Source organism: Geotrypetes seraphini, chromosome 6 (genome assembly GCF_902459505.1).
Source record: "Geotrypetes seraphini chromosome 6, aGeoSer1.1, whole genome shotgun sequence".
Taxonomy (NCBI): Eukaryota; Metazoa; Chordata; class Amphibia; order Gymnophiona; family Dermophiidae; genus Geotrypetes; species Geotrypetes seraphini.
This window is the reverse complement of record NC_047089.1, coordinates 68,471,188-68,484,497: the sequence shown is the minus strand read 5'-3', so window position 1 is coordinate 68,484,497 and position 13,310 is coordinate 68,471,188. Positions and strand designations below refer to the sequence as shown.

The window sequence follows — 13,310 nt, the reverse complement described above, 5'->3', positions numbered from 1 at the left end:
ACTTGTAGGTCAGCAATAAGATCTTGAACTGTATGCGATGGCAGATAGTGTTAAGTGTTAAGATTCTGTTAAGTGTGCCAAAATTCTTTCACACACAAATGAAAGGGGGGCCTAAAGGTGGGATGGGCATAGGTGCCACCATTTATGCCTCCCACAGCCATAGCATAAATGTTCATGCCTAAAGTTTGGCACATAACTGGATTTACGCTAATATTTTATAACTGATTTGGCACACAACTGATGTTATAGAATACTAGCTTAGCACCCAGTTTTTAGGTGCCTAACTTTTAATGACCTATATAGAATTTACATGTAGTACTGTGCTCTTTTGCTGGTCAGTGTTTGATTTTGCAAAGGGACACATTTCTCTTTAGCCAAAAAGATGCCCTGAACTTGCTTGAACAATGCAGACAGCTTGCTGTGTTTGTGGTAAAGCTACTTGCTTACAAAAGTGCTGTAGGTTAAGAACTCTTTCTTCCTTTATTATGGCTGAAAAATTGGAGATCAGGACAAGGACCGGGCGCTGCACATATGCTGTAACATTTGTGCAACACATCTTTGTCAGTGATTGAACGGGAAAAGGAAATCTGTGCCTTTTGAAGTTCTGATAGATGCCTTATACCACCTTATCAGGGTCATGAGCAAGGTGTCAGCTTATGCTGTCTCGGCTCGCAGAATGCTCTGGATCAGGCAGTGGGTGGGCGACTCAGCCACCAAGGCAACCTAGATTAAGCTTTCTTTTAAGGGACTGATGCTTTTAGGTAAGAGCCTTGATGACATTATGACCAGTGTTGCAGATTGCCGCCCTAAGGGGCTTGTGGCAACCCTCCTTCCAAGAAGCCCCATGGGAGTTGCTTAAGGATCTGGCCAGTCGGAGTTTTAGGCCACTCCCAGTGCATCCCAGGATGCACTGGGAAGGAGGCCTAAGATTCTGGTTGGCCCAGATGCCTTACTGGAAAAGGTCTGGGGAGGGGGGGGGTCCAGGTAGGCTTTGGGGCTGGGAGGTCAGGGTTTGGGGTGGTGTTGGGATGGGGGTTTGGAGGGGGTCATGTGTTCAGGAGGGGGGTGCCGGCAAGAGGGAGCAGGCAATACTCCTGCCAGGGATGTTGGGGGTTGTGGTGGCAGGAGGGATTGGGCATCCGTCCTGCCAAAGATGTTCACAGGGGTGGCATTTCCCTCCTGTAGTCGCTTAGCTGATCGTGGCAAGGGGATTCCCTTGCTGTGATCAGCTCAATGGCAACGTGATTCTTTGGTGCCTGTGACTTGGGCGTCGGTTACAGAATCAGGCAGGTTAGGCAGGGTTAGGCATCTGTCCATTAGCACAGATGCGATTCTGTACAGGACACCAGTGTGTGATTCTCGGGCGCCGCTTAGGCAGCTGCCAAGACCAGCGTCCTATACAAAATCAGGCCCTATTTGTAGGAAAGGGGCAAACTTTATGCCATTATACGAAGATGCCACTTCTGTAACAATATCAGAAACTACTGGTTTTAGATAGTACCACTTACAATGGTACTTGCCATCGTAATTTGCCATCGTAATTGTGTCTTTTGTTTTTACAGCAAACACTGAAATTAAATCAGGCCTTCCAAATACATTTCCTGCACATAGCAGCTTGTTCAGAAAAAAAGTAATTGTGTTCTCTCTTATTTAGCTCTGTAGGAAAAGATGGATTTCTACCCATTGAGTCTGTTAGCCAGCAGATGAACTTAAGTTTTGGTGATGATAGCACTGGCAGCTGGTCTAATCTGAGTTTTGAAGATGAGCATCCAGATGAAAGCAGCAGCTTTCTTCATCTTAGTGACAGGTAACTAAAAATATGCTAATTCTCCATGCTTCTATTTTATCTGACAGTGAAGTTAGTGGGCTGTATTTCTAATTAACAGTAAGCTACTTGAATTGTTTTACATTGGGAAAAAACAGAGATGTGTAGACACCTCTGCTTGTTAGAAAAATGGGCATTACTGTGCATTTACCTTTCATGCAAGAGTAGAAGTAAGGGAGAATACAGTTCCCTTTCAAACAGAAAATAAAGAAAAAAGCAGTTTCCCTGCAAAGGAGAGTGAGAAGGGAGTTTCGCTTCAGCAATTTATAATGAAAGATAGCTTAGCTTCCCTAATGTTTTTGAGCCACAGAAGAAGCTATACTGAAAAAACTGCTTACGGGAACTGTGGAGCTGACCTGATAAACTAGATGATACAATTAGTAATATATCCATTTACAGTGGTGGTTTTTCTGTCAGATCACTAACAGAATCTTTCATAGTTTGCTTCCATTTTACCATTGCAGCTGGAGTAGAAGGTGGAACTCCCTGCCGATTACGTGATACTTTATTACGAAGGTGTTCACTAATTTATCTACCTCAGTAGGAAAGAAAAGAAATAAAAAAATTTTGTTTTATTGTCAATATAGTCTCCTGATAGCTCCATACACTTTATCCACTTTTCCTGCAATGATTTAACCCATTGGAAAATAATTCTTCTGTTTGACCTTCAAACCAGGACGTCACAGTTTCCTTGACGTCTTAATCACTTGAAAATCACTATCTATGGAGAGATTTCTTCAAAACTCAGGAAAGGAAATAATCTGAAGGAGCCAGGTCAGGACTGTAGGGTGGATGGTTCAGCTGTTGAAACCCGCTTTCTTGGATGGCAGCCTGTAATTGTCGTGAAATGGGCATTGTCATGAAGAAGAAGCAAACCTACTGTGAGTTTTCCTCGTCTTTTCTCCTTGATTGACTCCCACAAAAGCGATCATTTTTGTTAGCATAACTTTCCCTCTTTATGATTGTCTTGTGTGGCATAAACTCCAGAAGCAAAAGTCCTTCATTGTCCCAGAAGACAGTTGCCATGACTTTGCCTGCAGATTTTCTGTCTTGAATGTTTTTTGAAGTGGGGATGACTTGTGCTTCCACTGCATTGACTCCATTTTGGACTCAGGATCTCTGTGATAGACCAAGGTCTCATCTTCAGTTATCAAAAGATGAAAGAAATTTACTTGGTCTTCACAGAGCATCTCCAAATTCTCATGACAGCACTGGAGCCTTGTAGTCTTCACACATAGCATCAGCATTCTTGGAATCCATTTTGCACTAACCTTGGACATGCCCAACTTTTCATGAATTATTTTCTAAACTGTACCTGCCGATATGCCCATTTCTTCAGCTGTTTGGGAAACCTTAATTTGTCTGTCTGACAAAATTAAATCCTTGACTTTCTTGCACATTTCTGTGCAAGTCCAGTGTCTTGGGTCATCTTCAATAGACTCTACCCCACTTAAACTATTTGCTGCAAAATTTTACTTTGTAGGATGATGGGACAGATTCACTATAAACTGTAATCATTCTGCATTCATGGATCTCCTTTGGCTTTTCCCCTTCTTTTGTGAGAAATTTTATCACTGCTCTAAATTTAGCAATTTCTTACTTGATTTGCATGAGGATTCTCCTGACATCCTATCTGTTGGAATGTTAGACTTGCACTGAGCTGCAGCTGTGCATGAGTAACCTTGAGACATGTCACAACATGCACAGACTTGTTTCAACACGTTTGCTATTTTCTTTCATACTCAGGTAGATAAATTATTGAACGCCCTCGTATTAAAAAAAAAAAAAAAATACAACCTCCTACTCTTCACCCCACCCCCGCTCTTCAATCTATGTACAGTACTCCCCCCCCCAATATTTGCGAGGGTTCCGTTTCAGGAACCCCCGCGAATCTTGAAAAACCATGAATATGTTTTTTTTAGTGTGGAAGACAGGAGAGAACAGCCGGAGCACCTGCAAGTGAAGGTAATTACTCACGGTATGGTCCGACTGCCTCTTCCTGCACTAAAGTCGGGCCTCACCAATCAGGAGCTGCTTTGACACACAGCTCCTGATTGATGAGGCCCAAATTTAGTGCAGGAAGAGGTAGGCAGAGCATACTGCGAGTGATTTCCTTCACTCGTCGGCGCTCTGACTGCCCGGTCATTCGCAGTCGGAAAATATCGCGAATGACTGGGACCGCGAATTGCCGACCACGAATGACCGGGGGAGCACTGTATTTTCATAGTCACAACACCAGCCTGTCTTAGTGCCACCTTAAAAAGCTTGCTACAAGCTGTTTGACCAAGCACACAGAACAAGACTACATCTAACGATAGAAAAGAGCAGTTTCAGACTAGAGATACAGGGAGGGATGACAGAGAGAAGAACAAGAGAGATTCAGGGAAGAATGCATTAGAGGGTAGAGACACAAGGTTAAAGACGAGAGGGAACAGTTGAGAATCTAGAAGGCTAAGACAGAGATGGGGAATGGGGATTTGTATGCTGCCTTTTTGTGGCTTTGGCATTTCAAAGCGGTGTTTCAAGAGCAGAGATATAGAGGAGATGCATGGAGGGGGAAAGAAATACAGATAAAGGAAAGGAGAGGTATAGAAACAGAATGGGAAAGATCAAATGAGATAAAAGCAGAGAGATGAGGAAAATGAACAAGTGGCAGTGGGAGAGGACAGAGAAGAGGTAAGATACAGAGAAGAACAGAAACATTCAAGAAAGGAGGGAGACATATAGGGAGGGTAAAAAGATCACTGGAATTAAAAGTAAATGAAATGATGGGGTACATGAGAATGCATTAAATCAAGCCCCTGGTCTTTAACTTATATTGGGCAGGGAATATGCAGTAGGTGGCAGAGATCATGCGAGTGGACTATCTGCATGAACCTAGCAAGAAAATTCCCAGAGCAGATAGCTAAAGGAAGCATGGCAGGTGGGATGAGGAGACAGCAGTAGAGACATGATTCTCAGTGGCAGATCAAGGCCTTATGGGATTTGGAAGAGACCATGGATCACAGCCTTAGAGTGGGCGTAGATGGGAGTTGCCCTTATACATATTTTTATATAAGCACCAGTTGCATGCTTTTGCAGCTCCCATAGCACTCAGCCTGAAAATTTTCTGATTGGTTGGAAAAACTTCTGTTTGCTCACTGTTTTGCATGAGCTGCTCCTATATGTAGTAAATAGCAATCTGTGAATAGAGCACAGAAGTTGCCAACAAACTCTAGCAATTTGTTTTTTATTTTTGTAAAATCGTCATTAAAAAAAAGAAAAAAAAAATTTGTATATTGCTATACAGTGGTGCCTCGCATAACGGCCGCCTCGCACAGCGGACGCTGCGCACAACGAACTTTATGTCGTGATCCGTATAACGTACTTCGTTTCACACAACAGTCGCCCGAGCTGCATCCTTCCGGGGTTCCTGCGGGGTTGGATCGCAGCGGGGTTGGTCGAGGGTAGTCTCCTTCTCCTTACCTGCCCTGTCGCAGCACACAGCCGAACGGAAATCTTCCCGATGTCAGCGCTGACGTCGGAGGGAGGGCTTAAGCAAAGCCCTCCCTTCCTCCGACGTCATCGCTGACATCAGGAAGACTTCCGGTCGGCTGTGTGCGGCTGCGGCAGGGCAGGTAGGAAGAAGGCAATGGCGAACGAAAGAGGGGGGAGGGGGCGGTCCGCCCCGAAGAATGTGCACAGCTGGTCAGGTCCCCCGATCGACCGACAACAGGCCCGGCCGACAAACCTCCCTGCCCTGTAGCCGCGAATCTAAATTACCTCTTACAGCAGCTTCAATAATCCAGCTGCTGTAAGAAGGTAATTTAGATTCGCGGCTACAGGACAGGGAGATTTGTCCGACCGGGCCTGTTCTGTTGTCGGTCGGGTGCAAAAGCGCCACAAAGGTGGAGGCAGGGAGGGAGGAAAGGTGGAGTGGAGAAGAAAAGACGCTTAAGGGGGGAGAAGGCCGCTGAAAGCACATGTTGGAGCAGGGGATGAGAGGGAGGGAGAGAAGGGGAAATATTGGACAAGGGCAGAAGGGATGCTAAATCATAGGGTGACAGGCAGAGAGAACAACAGGGAAAAGAGTGGAAGCAATCTTGAACCCTGAGGGTGAGGGCAGAGAGAGGTGGTGAGATGATTGATCATGGGGAGAGGGACAAAAGGGAATAGAGATGGGATAGGAAGATAGTGGAAGTAAAAGGACAGGGAGATGTATGTTTTTAGATGTATCTAAATAAAAATAATAACAAAAAATTTATCTTTTTTATGTCATCTTAGCATATTTTATGCTGCAGAACGAATTATTTTTTTTTACATGTATTCCTATGGGAAAACGCGTTTCACATAACGAACGTTTCACATAACAAACTTGCTCCTGGAACCAATTAAGTTCGTTGTGTGAGGCACCACTGTACTGCAATATACTCCCACAGTTACTCTTAGGAAATATATACACTTCTCCCACTGTATCCACGGGGGTTAGGGGCAGAGCCGGCCCACGAATATTAAAAAAACCCACAAATAATATTCAGGCCGGTTCTGCCCCTAACCCCCACTTCCCCCTGGCTATTTTAAGCCCTGTAAGCCCCCCCCCCTTAAGCCTTACCTGATGGTCTAGCGGGTTTTCAGGGATCTTCCCACACTCCTGCCCATACAGATTGCTCACAGGAAATGGCTGCCTTGAGCTCCCGTAGTCTCTCGAGCCATTTCCTATGAGCAATCTGCATGGGGCAGGAGCGTGGGAAGATCGCTTCTGCCCCGAAAACCCGCTAGACCACCAGGTAAGGCTTAAGAGGGGGTGTGGGCTTACAGGGCTTAAAATAGCCCGAAAAATTTTAAAGGGGTTTTTTGATTTAAAATTGTGAATAACCGAATCCGTGGATGTTGAAACCGCGGATTCGGAGGGGGAAGTGTATGCATGTTTTGTTTTTTGTTGGTGGTAATATGGATTTGAACAGTAGAGGGTGCCTGTGTCATGCTCAGTAAATGATTTAGAGACTAAACTGTAAAGCTGAATAACATCAGCAATAGAACTTTCCATTTCCTCTCCTGTACCATCATATCTCTTGTGGTTAATTTCTGCTTATAAGCTGACAAATGATGATGATGCCCTACCCTCTCCCCCACAGTTCTGTCTCTGAGGACTTTCTTTATGACAGATATTTTTTTTTCATAGACTAAGATTAAGAGAATTGTCTTGATTAAAACTGGGCCATAATTAAACAGAGGATATGTAGCGATGTTTAGTTTTCCTCTAGTTTGACTTTCTTCTAAGCTTTTAGAGGAATTAATTTTTTAGCCATCAATTAATCTTTTACTCCTGACATCCAGTACTAATTTATAACTGTGTTATCCAGTTAGTTATTAGGGTTCAGCCATGAATCATAGGATGGTGGAAGAATTTTCCGCAAGGTTCTATAATATGTCTTCCTCTTGCATTGATAGCCTATATGACATGCTAATATAAAAAATCTTACAGTATAGTCATTATGTAATTCAAAGCCAATCAAGTGTGACCATATCTTATAACAGACTTAGGACAGCATCTTCTGAGGTAAAATAAGCTTTTTAAATTATGAAAGCAAAACCTATGTAAACCTCTTAACTCATGTGATTTTAGTTACATTTTTAATTTTAAAATGTTTATCATTTATTTGCTGCCTTTTTTGTATAGAAGTTTCTACTTTTGGTTTCAAAGTTTTAACCATCTTAAACTAGATTTCAAGAGTAGTATAGTATTCTGTCGTCAAGCTTGAGCACTGATTTGAAAAAGTGTTCTTGCCTGGGAAGAAGGGAGTTAAGGTAGAAGTTGGTCTTTTACTGCACCTTAACATACTGCAGGAAACCTTAAACCTGTGGTAACACACACTATCACAGGCTAATGACTCCTGCAGTAAAATAATAATGCAACATTCAATCAACCTCTTAAGCTGCATTATTCTTTCCTCTAGGAACTCTTTTTTTTAAAGGGTCCCCTTCCTCACTAAGGACATTTCCCCCAGGACCCTCCCTCTTCCACATCTACTCACTGAAAATGCCTTTCCAGGTCTTATAACTTCCTGGTGGACTAGTGTTAACAATAGGGTGGGGATTAATTTTCCATATTTTTATATACTGCTCCTGCCTTGCACAGATTCTCAAACTGGGCAGGGCCATTATGTTTATGATTCTGGGCTAAAGGATAGTTGGCTTTTTATGGAGCCTGGTAGTCATGAGCCTCTAATCAGCTATCAAGCATTGCTCTTTTGGTATTGTCCATAGTTTTACATCGTTCCCAACGATGGCTGATGCAGGAATTCAAATGGGAATCTTGCACTTGATAGGGCATAACAATTACCATCTGAGCCACTGAGCCAGCTCTGCAAATTGCCTTTTATATTTACTGCCTCTTATCTACTAGATTTCAAGAGTTCAGATTTGTTTTGGTTGTTAACATTTGGTATTCTGCCCCACACATTGGTCTCTATTTTATAAACATGTAGATTGCATATATGTGTGAATAGTGATATCATAAAACTGCACATGGCAATTCACACCGCATTGTGATTTAAAGGGGGTATGGTTTGGGTGGGGCTAAAAATTTACACAAGTATTGTCCATCTCACAAAGGAAATATACTGTTATTGGGAAAAATATCCCTTTTTGGTTTTACACCAGCTCGGAGCCATGTACAGATTTTTAAAAAGTGCTTCTCTCAGCCAGCATTTTACACAAGGGATGAAAAGGAGACATTTTCCTTAATCTCTTCCTTAATCGCCAGAATAAAACCAAATTAAAATTACAGTGTCACTACTTAATTGGTAGAACTTTTAGGTTTGTAAAATGGAACAGCTACGTATGGAAGTGGCACCATTTAACAAGTAGAAGTGGTAATATTGCTACTTCCACTTGTTGCTGTTGGGTTTGTGCTGTACATTTTATCCACTTGTATGTTTCTAAAATGGCTGTTCCACTGTACATATTGGAAAATATAATAAGTAGGTATTTTTAAAAAAGGTTCTGCGATGTCATCACTCAAGGTCCAAGTGGCAGTCCTCTAGGGCTTCAGAATGTGTGGGCGCATAGCTCCCCTGACTTTTCATCCGAACGTAGCTAGATTCCTAAAGGGGGCACTAAAGCTCAGACTACTGGTAAAATAACAGTTTCTGTAATGGAACTTTATCGTGGTTTGGATGGATTTGGTCAGGCTTCTTTTGAGCTTATTCAAGAGGCATCCTTGTTGGATCTTGCCATCAAGACTGTTTTCCTTGTGACCATTAAGTCAGCAAAACGAGTCTCTGAGCTGCAGGTCCAGTAGGGCAGGGAGTCCTTTGTCAAAATCATGGAGTTAGAAGTTTCCTTGCGCACAGCAGGGAGTCCTTTGTCAAAATCATGGAGGTAGAAGGTTCCTTGCGCATGGTCATGCCCTTTTTGCCAAAAGTCATTCTGGTATTTCGTATCAATCAAGAGGTAAGATTGCCAGCGTTCCAGACCACAGGGACTAAGAAAAAGGACCAGATTTTGGAAAGACTGGATGTGAGGAGAGGAGTCCTAAGTTTTATCTGGTGTTCACCTATAAATTCCAACTGTCGGACCATCTATTTGTGCTCACCCGTCAGGCTAGACACAGTAGACCAGCTTCTAAGGCTACTGTCTCAAGATGGATACGGATGGCCATCTCATCAACATATATTATCTGTGGCAAGCAATCGACGGTTTCATTGAAAGCATGTTCCACAAGAGGCTTGGCCCAGGGAAATTTGTAGGGCAGTGACCTTTTTCCATACTGCATACGTTCTCCAAGTTCTGCAGACGGGAGGACATCGTCTTTGGGTCTTCAGTGTTATGAGCAAGCACAGAAGTCCCAACCTAGATTCCTGCTTTTGTCCAGAATGACATACGTATTGCACTGAAAAAATAAATTATGTTCTTACTGTGCTAATATCTTTTCTTATAGATAGGTGTATCATTCTGGAACCCTGCTCTGTCTATATTTTTTCTGCCTGCCTAATGTCTCAGTCATGAAGTTCAGGTCTAGACTTTGATTTTGATGCCAGTCAAATCTCAAAGGTATAAAGAATAATTTATTGCTATAACACATTGGGGGAATGTTTGAGCTCCTTTAATGTTTCTGATTGGTATGGCTATTTCGATATTTCAATTATTCAATTAGAATGTTAATCGAAACACGGACCGTGTCGGGTCCTTTGGTTTGATCAAAGGTGGTGATATTTATCGCACTCAAAACTTTTTGGTATAATAAATATAGCCTGCATCCTGTTACGTTTGTCTGTAGTTTTTCTGGTACGTTTGTCTGTAGTTTTTCTTAGTTTTTTTTTTTTTGTGTTATACTTTCAGAGCCGAACAGATCTGTAATTTGGGAAGTTTCCCCGTACCCATCCTTCTTATGTGTTCCTATATAGATCTATCGCCTGCTTTGGTACAAACTGATGGGGGAAGCAGAGCCCTCTGGAAAAGGAGGAGGAGTTAAAAACCTGGAATGGATTCCTTCTGCATGACATGCAAGCATGGGGAGAATACCCTACTGTACAGAATGATACACTTTTCTACTAGAAAAGTTATTAGGAACCTAATCTCTTTTCATTAATAACTGGGGAGGGAGGGAGGGGGACTCTCATAGTAAGCTATACTAAGAAATGGGTTAGCATATCCTAATGTGGGACTTTCCTGTGCATTAAAGTCCACTTCTAGCATATTTATATAAAATAGCCCTTTTTCAATTTTTTTTTCCAGACCCTATGCCGATATTGATATTGGAGCAAAGCAACGGAAAAAAAATTAATAAGGGAGCCTTTACTGCCTGCTTTTTAGGAAATGTGAAAGGCTCCCGGGTTATGGATGCTAAAGTCAGCACATTAGCTGGTTAACATACCCATGCCCATTCTTCACCCATGACACACTGCCTTCAAAAAATAAATCAAAAAAATAGATCATGCATGCTTGGTGCATGCAAACAAAAATATTACATTTTTAGTTAATATATGTGCCTTTTTAGGCACATTAAGCAAAAGTTAGGGCTTTAAGTACCTTTAGTAAAAGGGCCCTTGAATAAATAGAAACAGAAACTAAATTGCCATCTCAGATTTACGAGCTAACTATGTGTGTTCATCTATTTTCTAGTTCTAATTAGCAAAGTTTGACTCCTGTGAACTTCACAAAAAGGGTACCACATAAATATCTCACCAGAACTCCCTTATAGGATATGGTGAACCCTCCCAAAACCCACTATACCCACATGTCTACAACCCAATAGCCCTTAAGGCTGCAAGTGCCACCTATATGGCAGTATAGTAGGGTTTGGGGGCATTTAGTGGGCTCACATTTTCCACCATGAATGTAGTGGTTAGAGTGACTTATGGGCCTGGGTCCTCCTCTCTATGGTTCACTGGTCCACCCCCCCAATCTACTTAAGACACCTGTATGCAGCTCTCCAAGGCTTTCCTATAGTAGATGCTGATGTTCGGAGACAGGTATCTACATTTTTATTCTGATATTTGTGGCAGTGTGAGGGGGTCAGTGATCACTGGAGGAGTGTGTGTGTGTGTCTTTGTTGTCTCTGCAGTGGTTATCGGGTCACTTTGGATTCCTTTTTGGTATTTATATCTGCTTTTACATCATCTAACTCTCACAAGTATAAATTTTGTCCAGGAAGCCTCATAAAACATTCGATTATCCCTGCAGGACAACTAAATCTAGGTCGGCCCACATACCGGCCAAATACCGCCCTAACTACTTCTCCAGATATGCCCCTTTTAGCTGTGGGCACACTGCAGGATTCAGAGACCTAAAAAGTCCCTGGATATGTCCAGAAAGTCAGTTTGATTATCAGCACTTGGATGACCTGTCTTAAGTCGTCCAAGTGCCGACTTGTGCGGGTTTTTAGATATGTTTAAGTTTTGATGATGAGCTCTATAATCTCAAATGGCACCTTAAGTCCAAAATGCCATTTAAAATGGTACTTAAAAGAAAATTTTAAGGTACCTATCTGCAACAGAATCACACCTCTGGAGGCACCTAACGCCGCTGTAGGTGTGACTAACATCAGAAGTGGTGTTAGGTGCCAGTAGGTGACTGGAGGAGCGATTCATGTCAAAGGTAAACGCTGGAAATATAGGCCTTGAAGAAACTGGCCTACATTTCCGGCACCTACCTTTGCCGGAGGTGCAATTTTCTAAACACTGTTGCATGATTGACACATGATCCATAGTTGCCTTTAAGATGGCTGCCAACAACAGATTTAGAAAATCTGGGCCTAAATGACTAAGGAAATACAAAACCCTGTCAAATTTTATATTTTTTTGCAGGATTAAGTCACCTTAAAAATAGATGTCTTTTAGACTGCTGAGAATTTTCCATGAAGGAGAACGTATTAGATCCTGTGAATTGTTTTAAACTGTACTAAGCACATGTTTTCCTTATTTGCTTTGTTTGACAAGTTGCCCACTTACATTAGCCTTAATAGTATGACAACAAATTAAGTTCAGTTTCAACTATTCATAGAGAAAAGGATATCTTTTGCTTCAGTTTGTTTTTCTGTTTGCCCATTTGGACAGTGACCAAGAACCCCCCCTCCCCTAAAAACCAGGTAGTTGAACAGTCACCAAACCAGTGAGACTTGAACCTAACGATCTTTAACTGCTCCTTGGGTGTTCCAAACAAGTATTTCCCTTTGGTCACTCCCCCTTAGGCATATGCCTGTATGTATGACAGTTTTATAAGACCCAGCAGCACACAGATAACAGCACTAAGTAGCTCCCTTTAATAATGTCATTCCTGGAAGGCCTTCCTGGTAGAGAGCAAGGCTTTTCTACACTCCAGCACGTGTTACAATCTCGCAACTTCTGTTATCTCCAGAGACCTGCTCAATTTTATTCCCTCTTGATTGATGTTTCTTTATGTAAACGGCTTTCATGGCTGTGTATTAAATGATCTAACAAACTGAACTTAAACCAGTGTTCTTGTGACTAAATAGCCACAGCAGGCCATAGTCTAAAACATTTTTTTATTTTACTTCTGACTTTAATGATTCACCTCTGTTAGCTGCTTTCGGGGGAAATGATTTTGAGGAGGAGGAAAATAATGTGAGGCTGAAGGGTGATGAATATGTAGAATGACTTCCTAACAGAAGTGGTAGTGGTAAAAAAAGTAACAGGTATAGAGGATAATTAGTTGTGGGAAAGCAAGGGCTAGGCAATTATGGTTGACATTATTTCACAGAACGCAAAAATGTGCAGACTAGATGGGGCCTTGTAACATATATCTGCCATCATACCTGTTGTTTCTTGTTCCATTTGGCCACAAGACAGAAAAAATGCTCTGTGATAGGAGTCTCCTTTAACAGAGCATCAAATGAAAAACTGTGCCTAATTTTACAGTTCTAGAATGTTGCTGCATTAGTGTTATTTTTAATAGCTTGCTTCGAGCTATCTTTGGCATTGGAGGTTTGCTTTAGTTTATATTTTACGTAAAATTTATTTTTAACTTTAACGTGCTCATTTTC

General features: G+C 42.0%; 1 protein-coding gene across 4 annotated transcripts in view; it reads left to right on the top strand.

Moving 5' to 3' along the window:
* The window catches only part of AKAP11 (A-kinase anchoring protein 11), an 83,490-nt gene that overhangs the window by 35,867 nt on the left and 34,313 nt on the right, over nt 1-13,310 (top strand). For all 4 annotated transcript variants that reach the window (XM_033949835.1, XM_033949833.1, XM_033949834.1 and 1 more), the window contains exon 8: nt 1,655-1,807. In XM_033949835.1, coding sequence (XP_033805726.1) covers nt 1,655-1,807 — 153 coding nt within the window. The remainder of the gene's footprint in view (nt 1-1,654; nt 1,808-13,310) is intronic.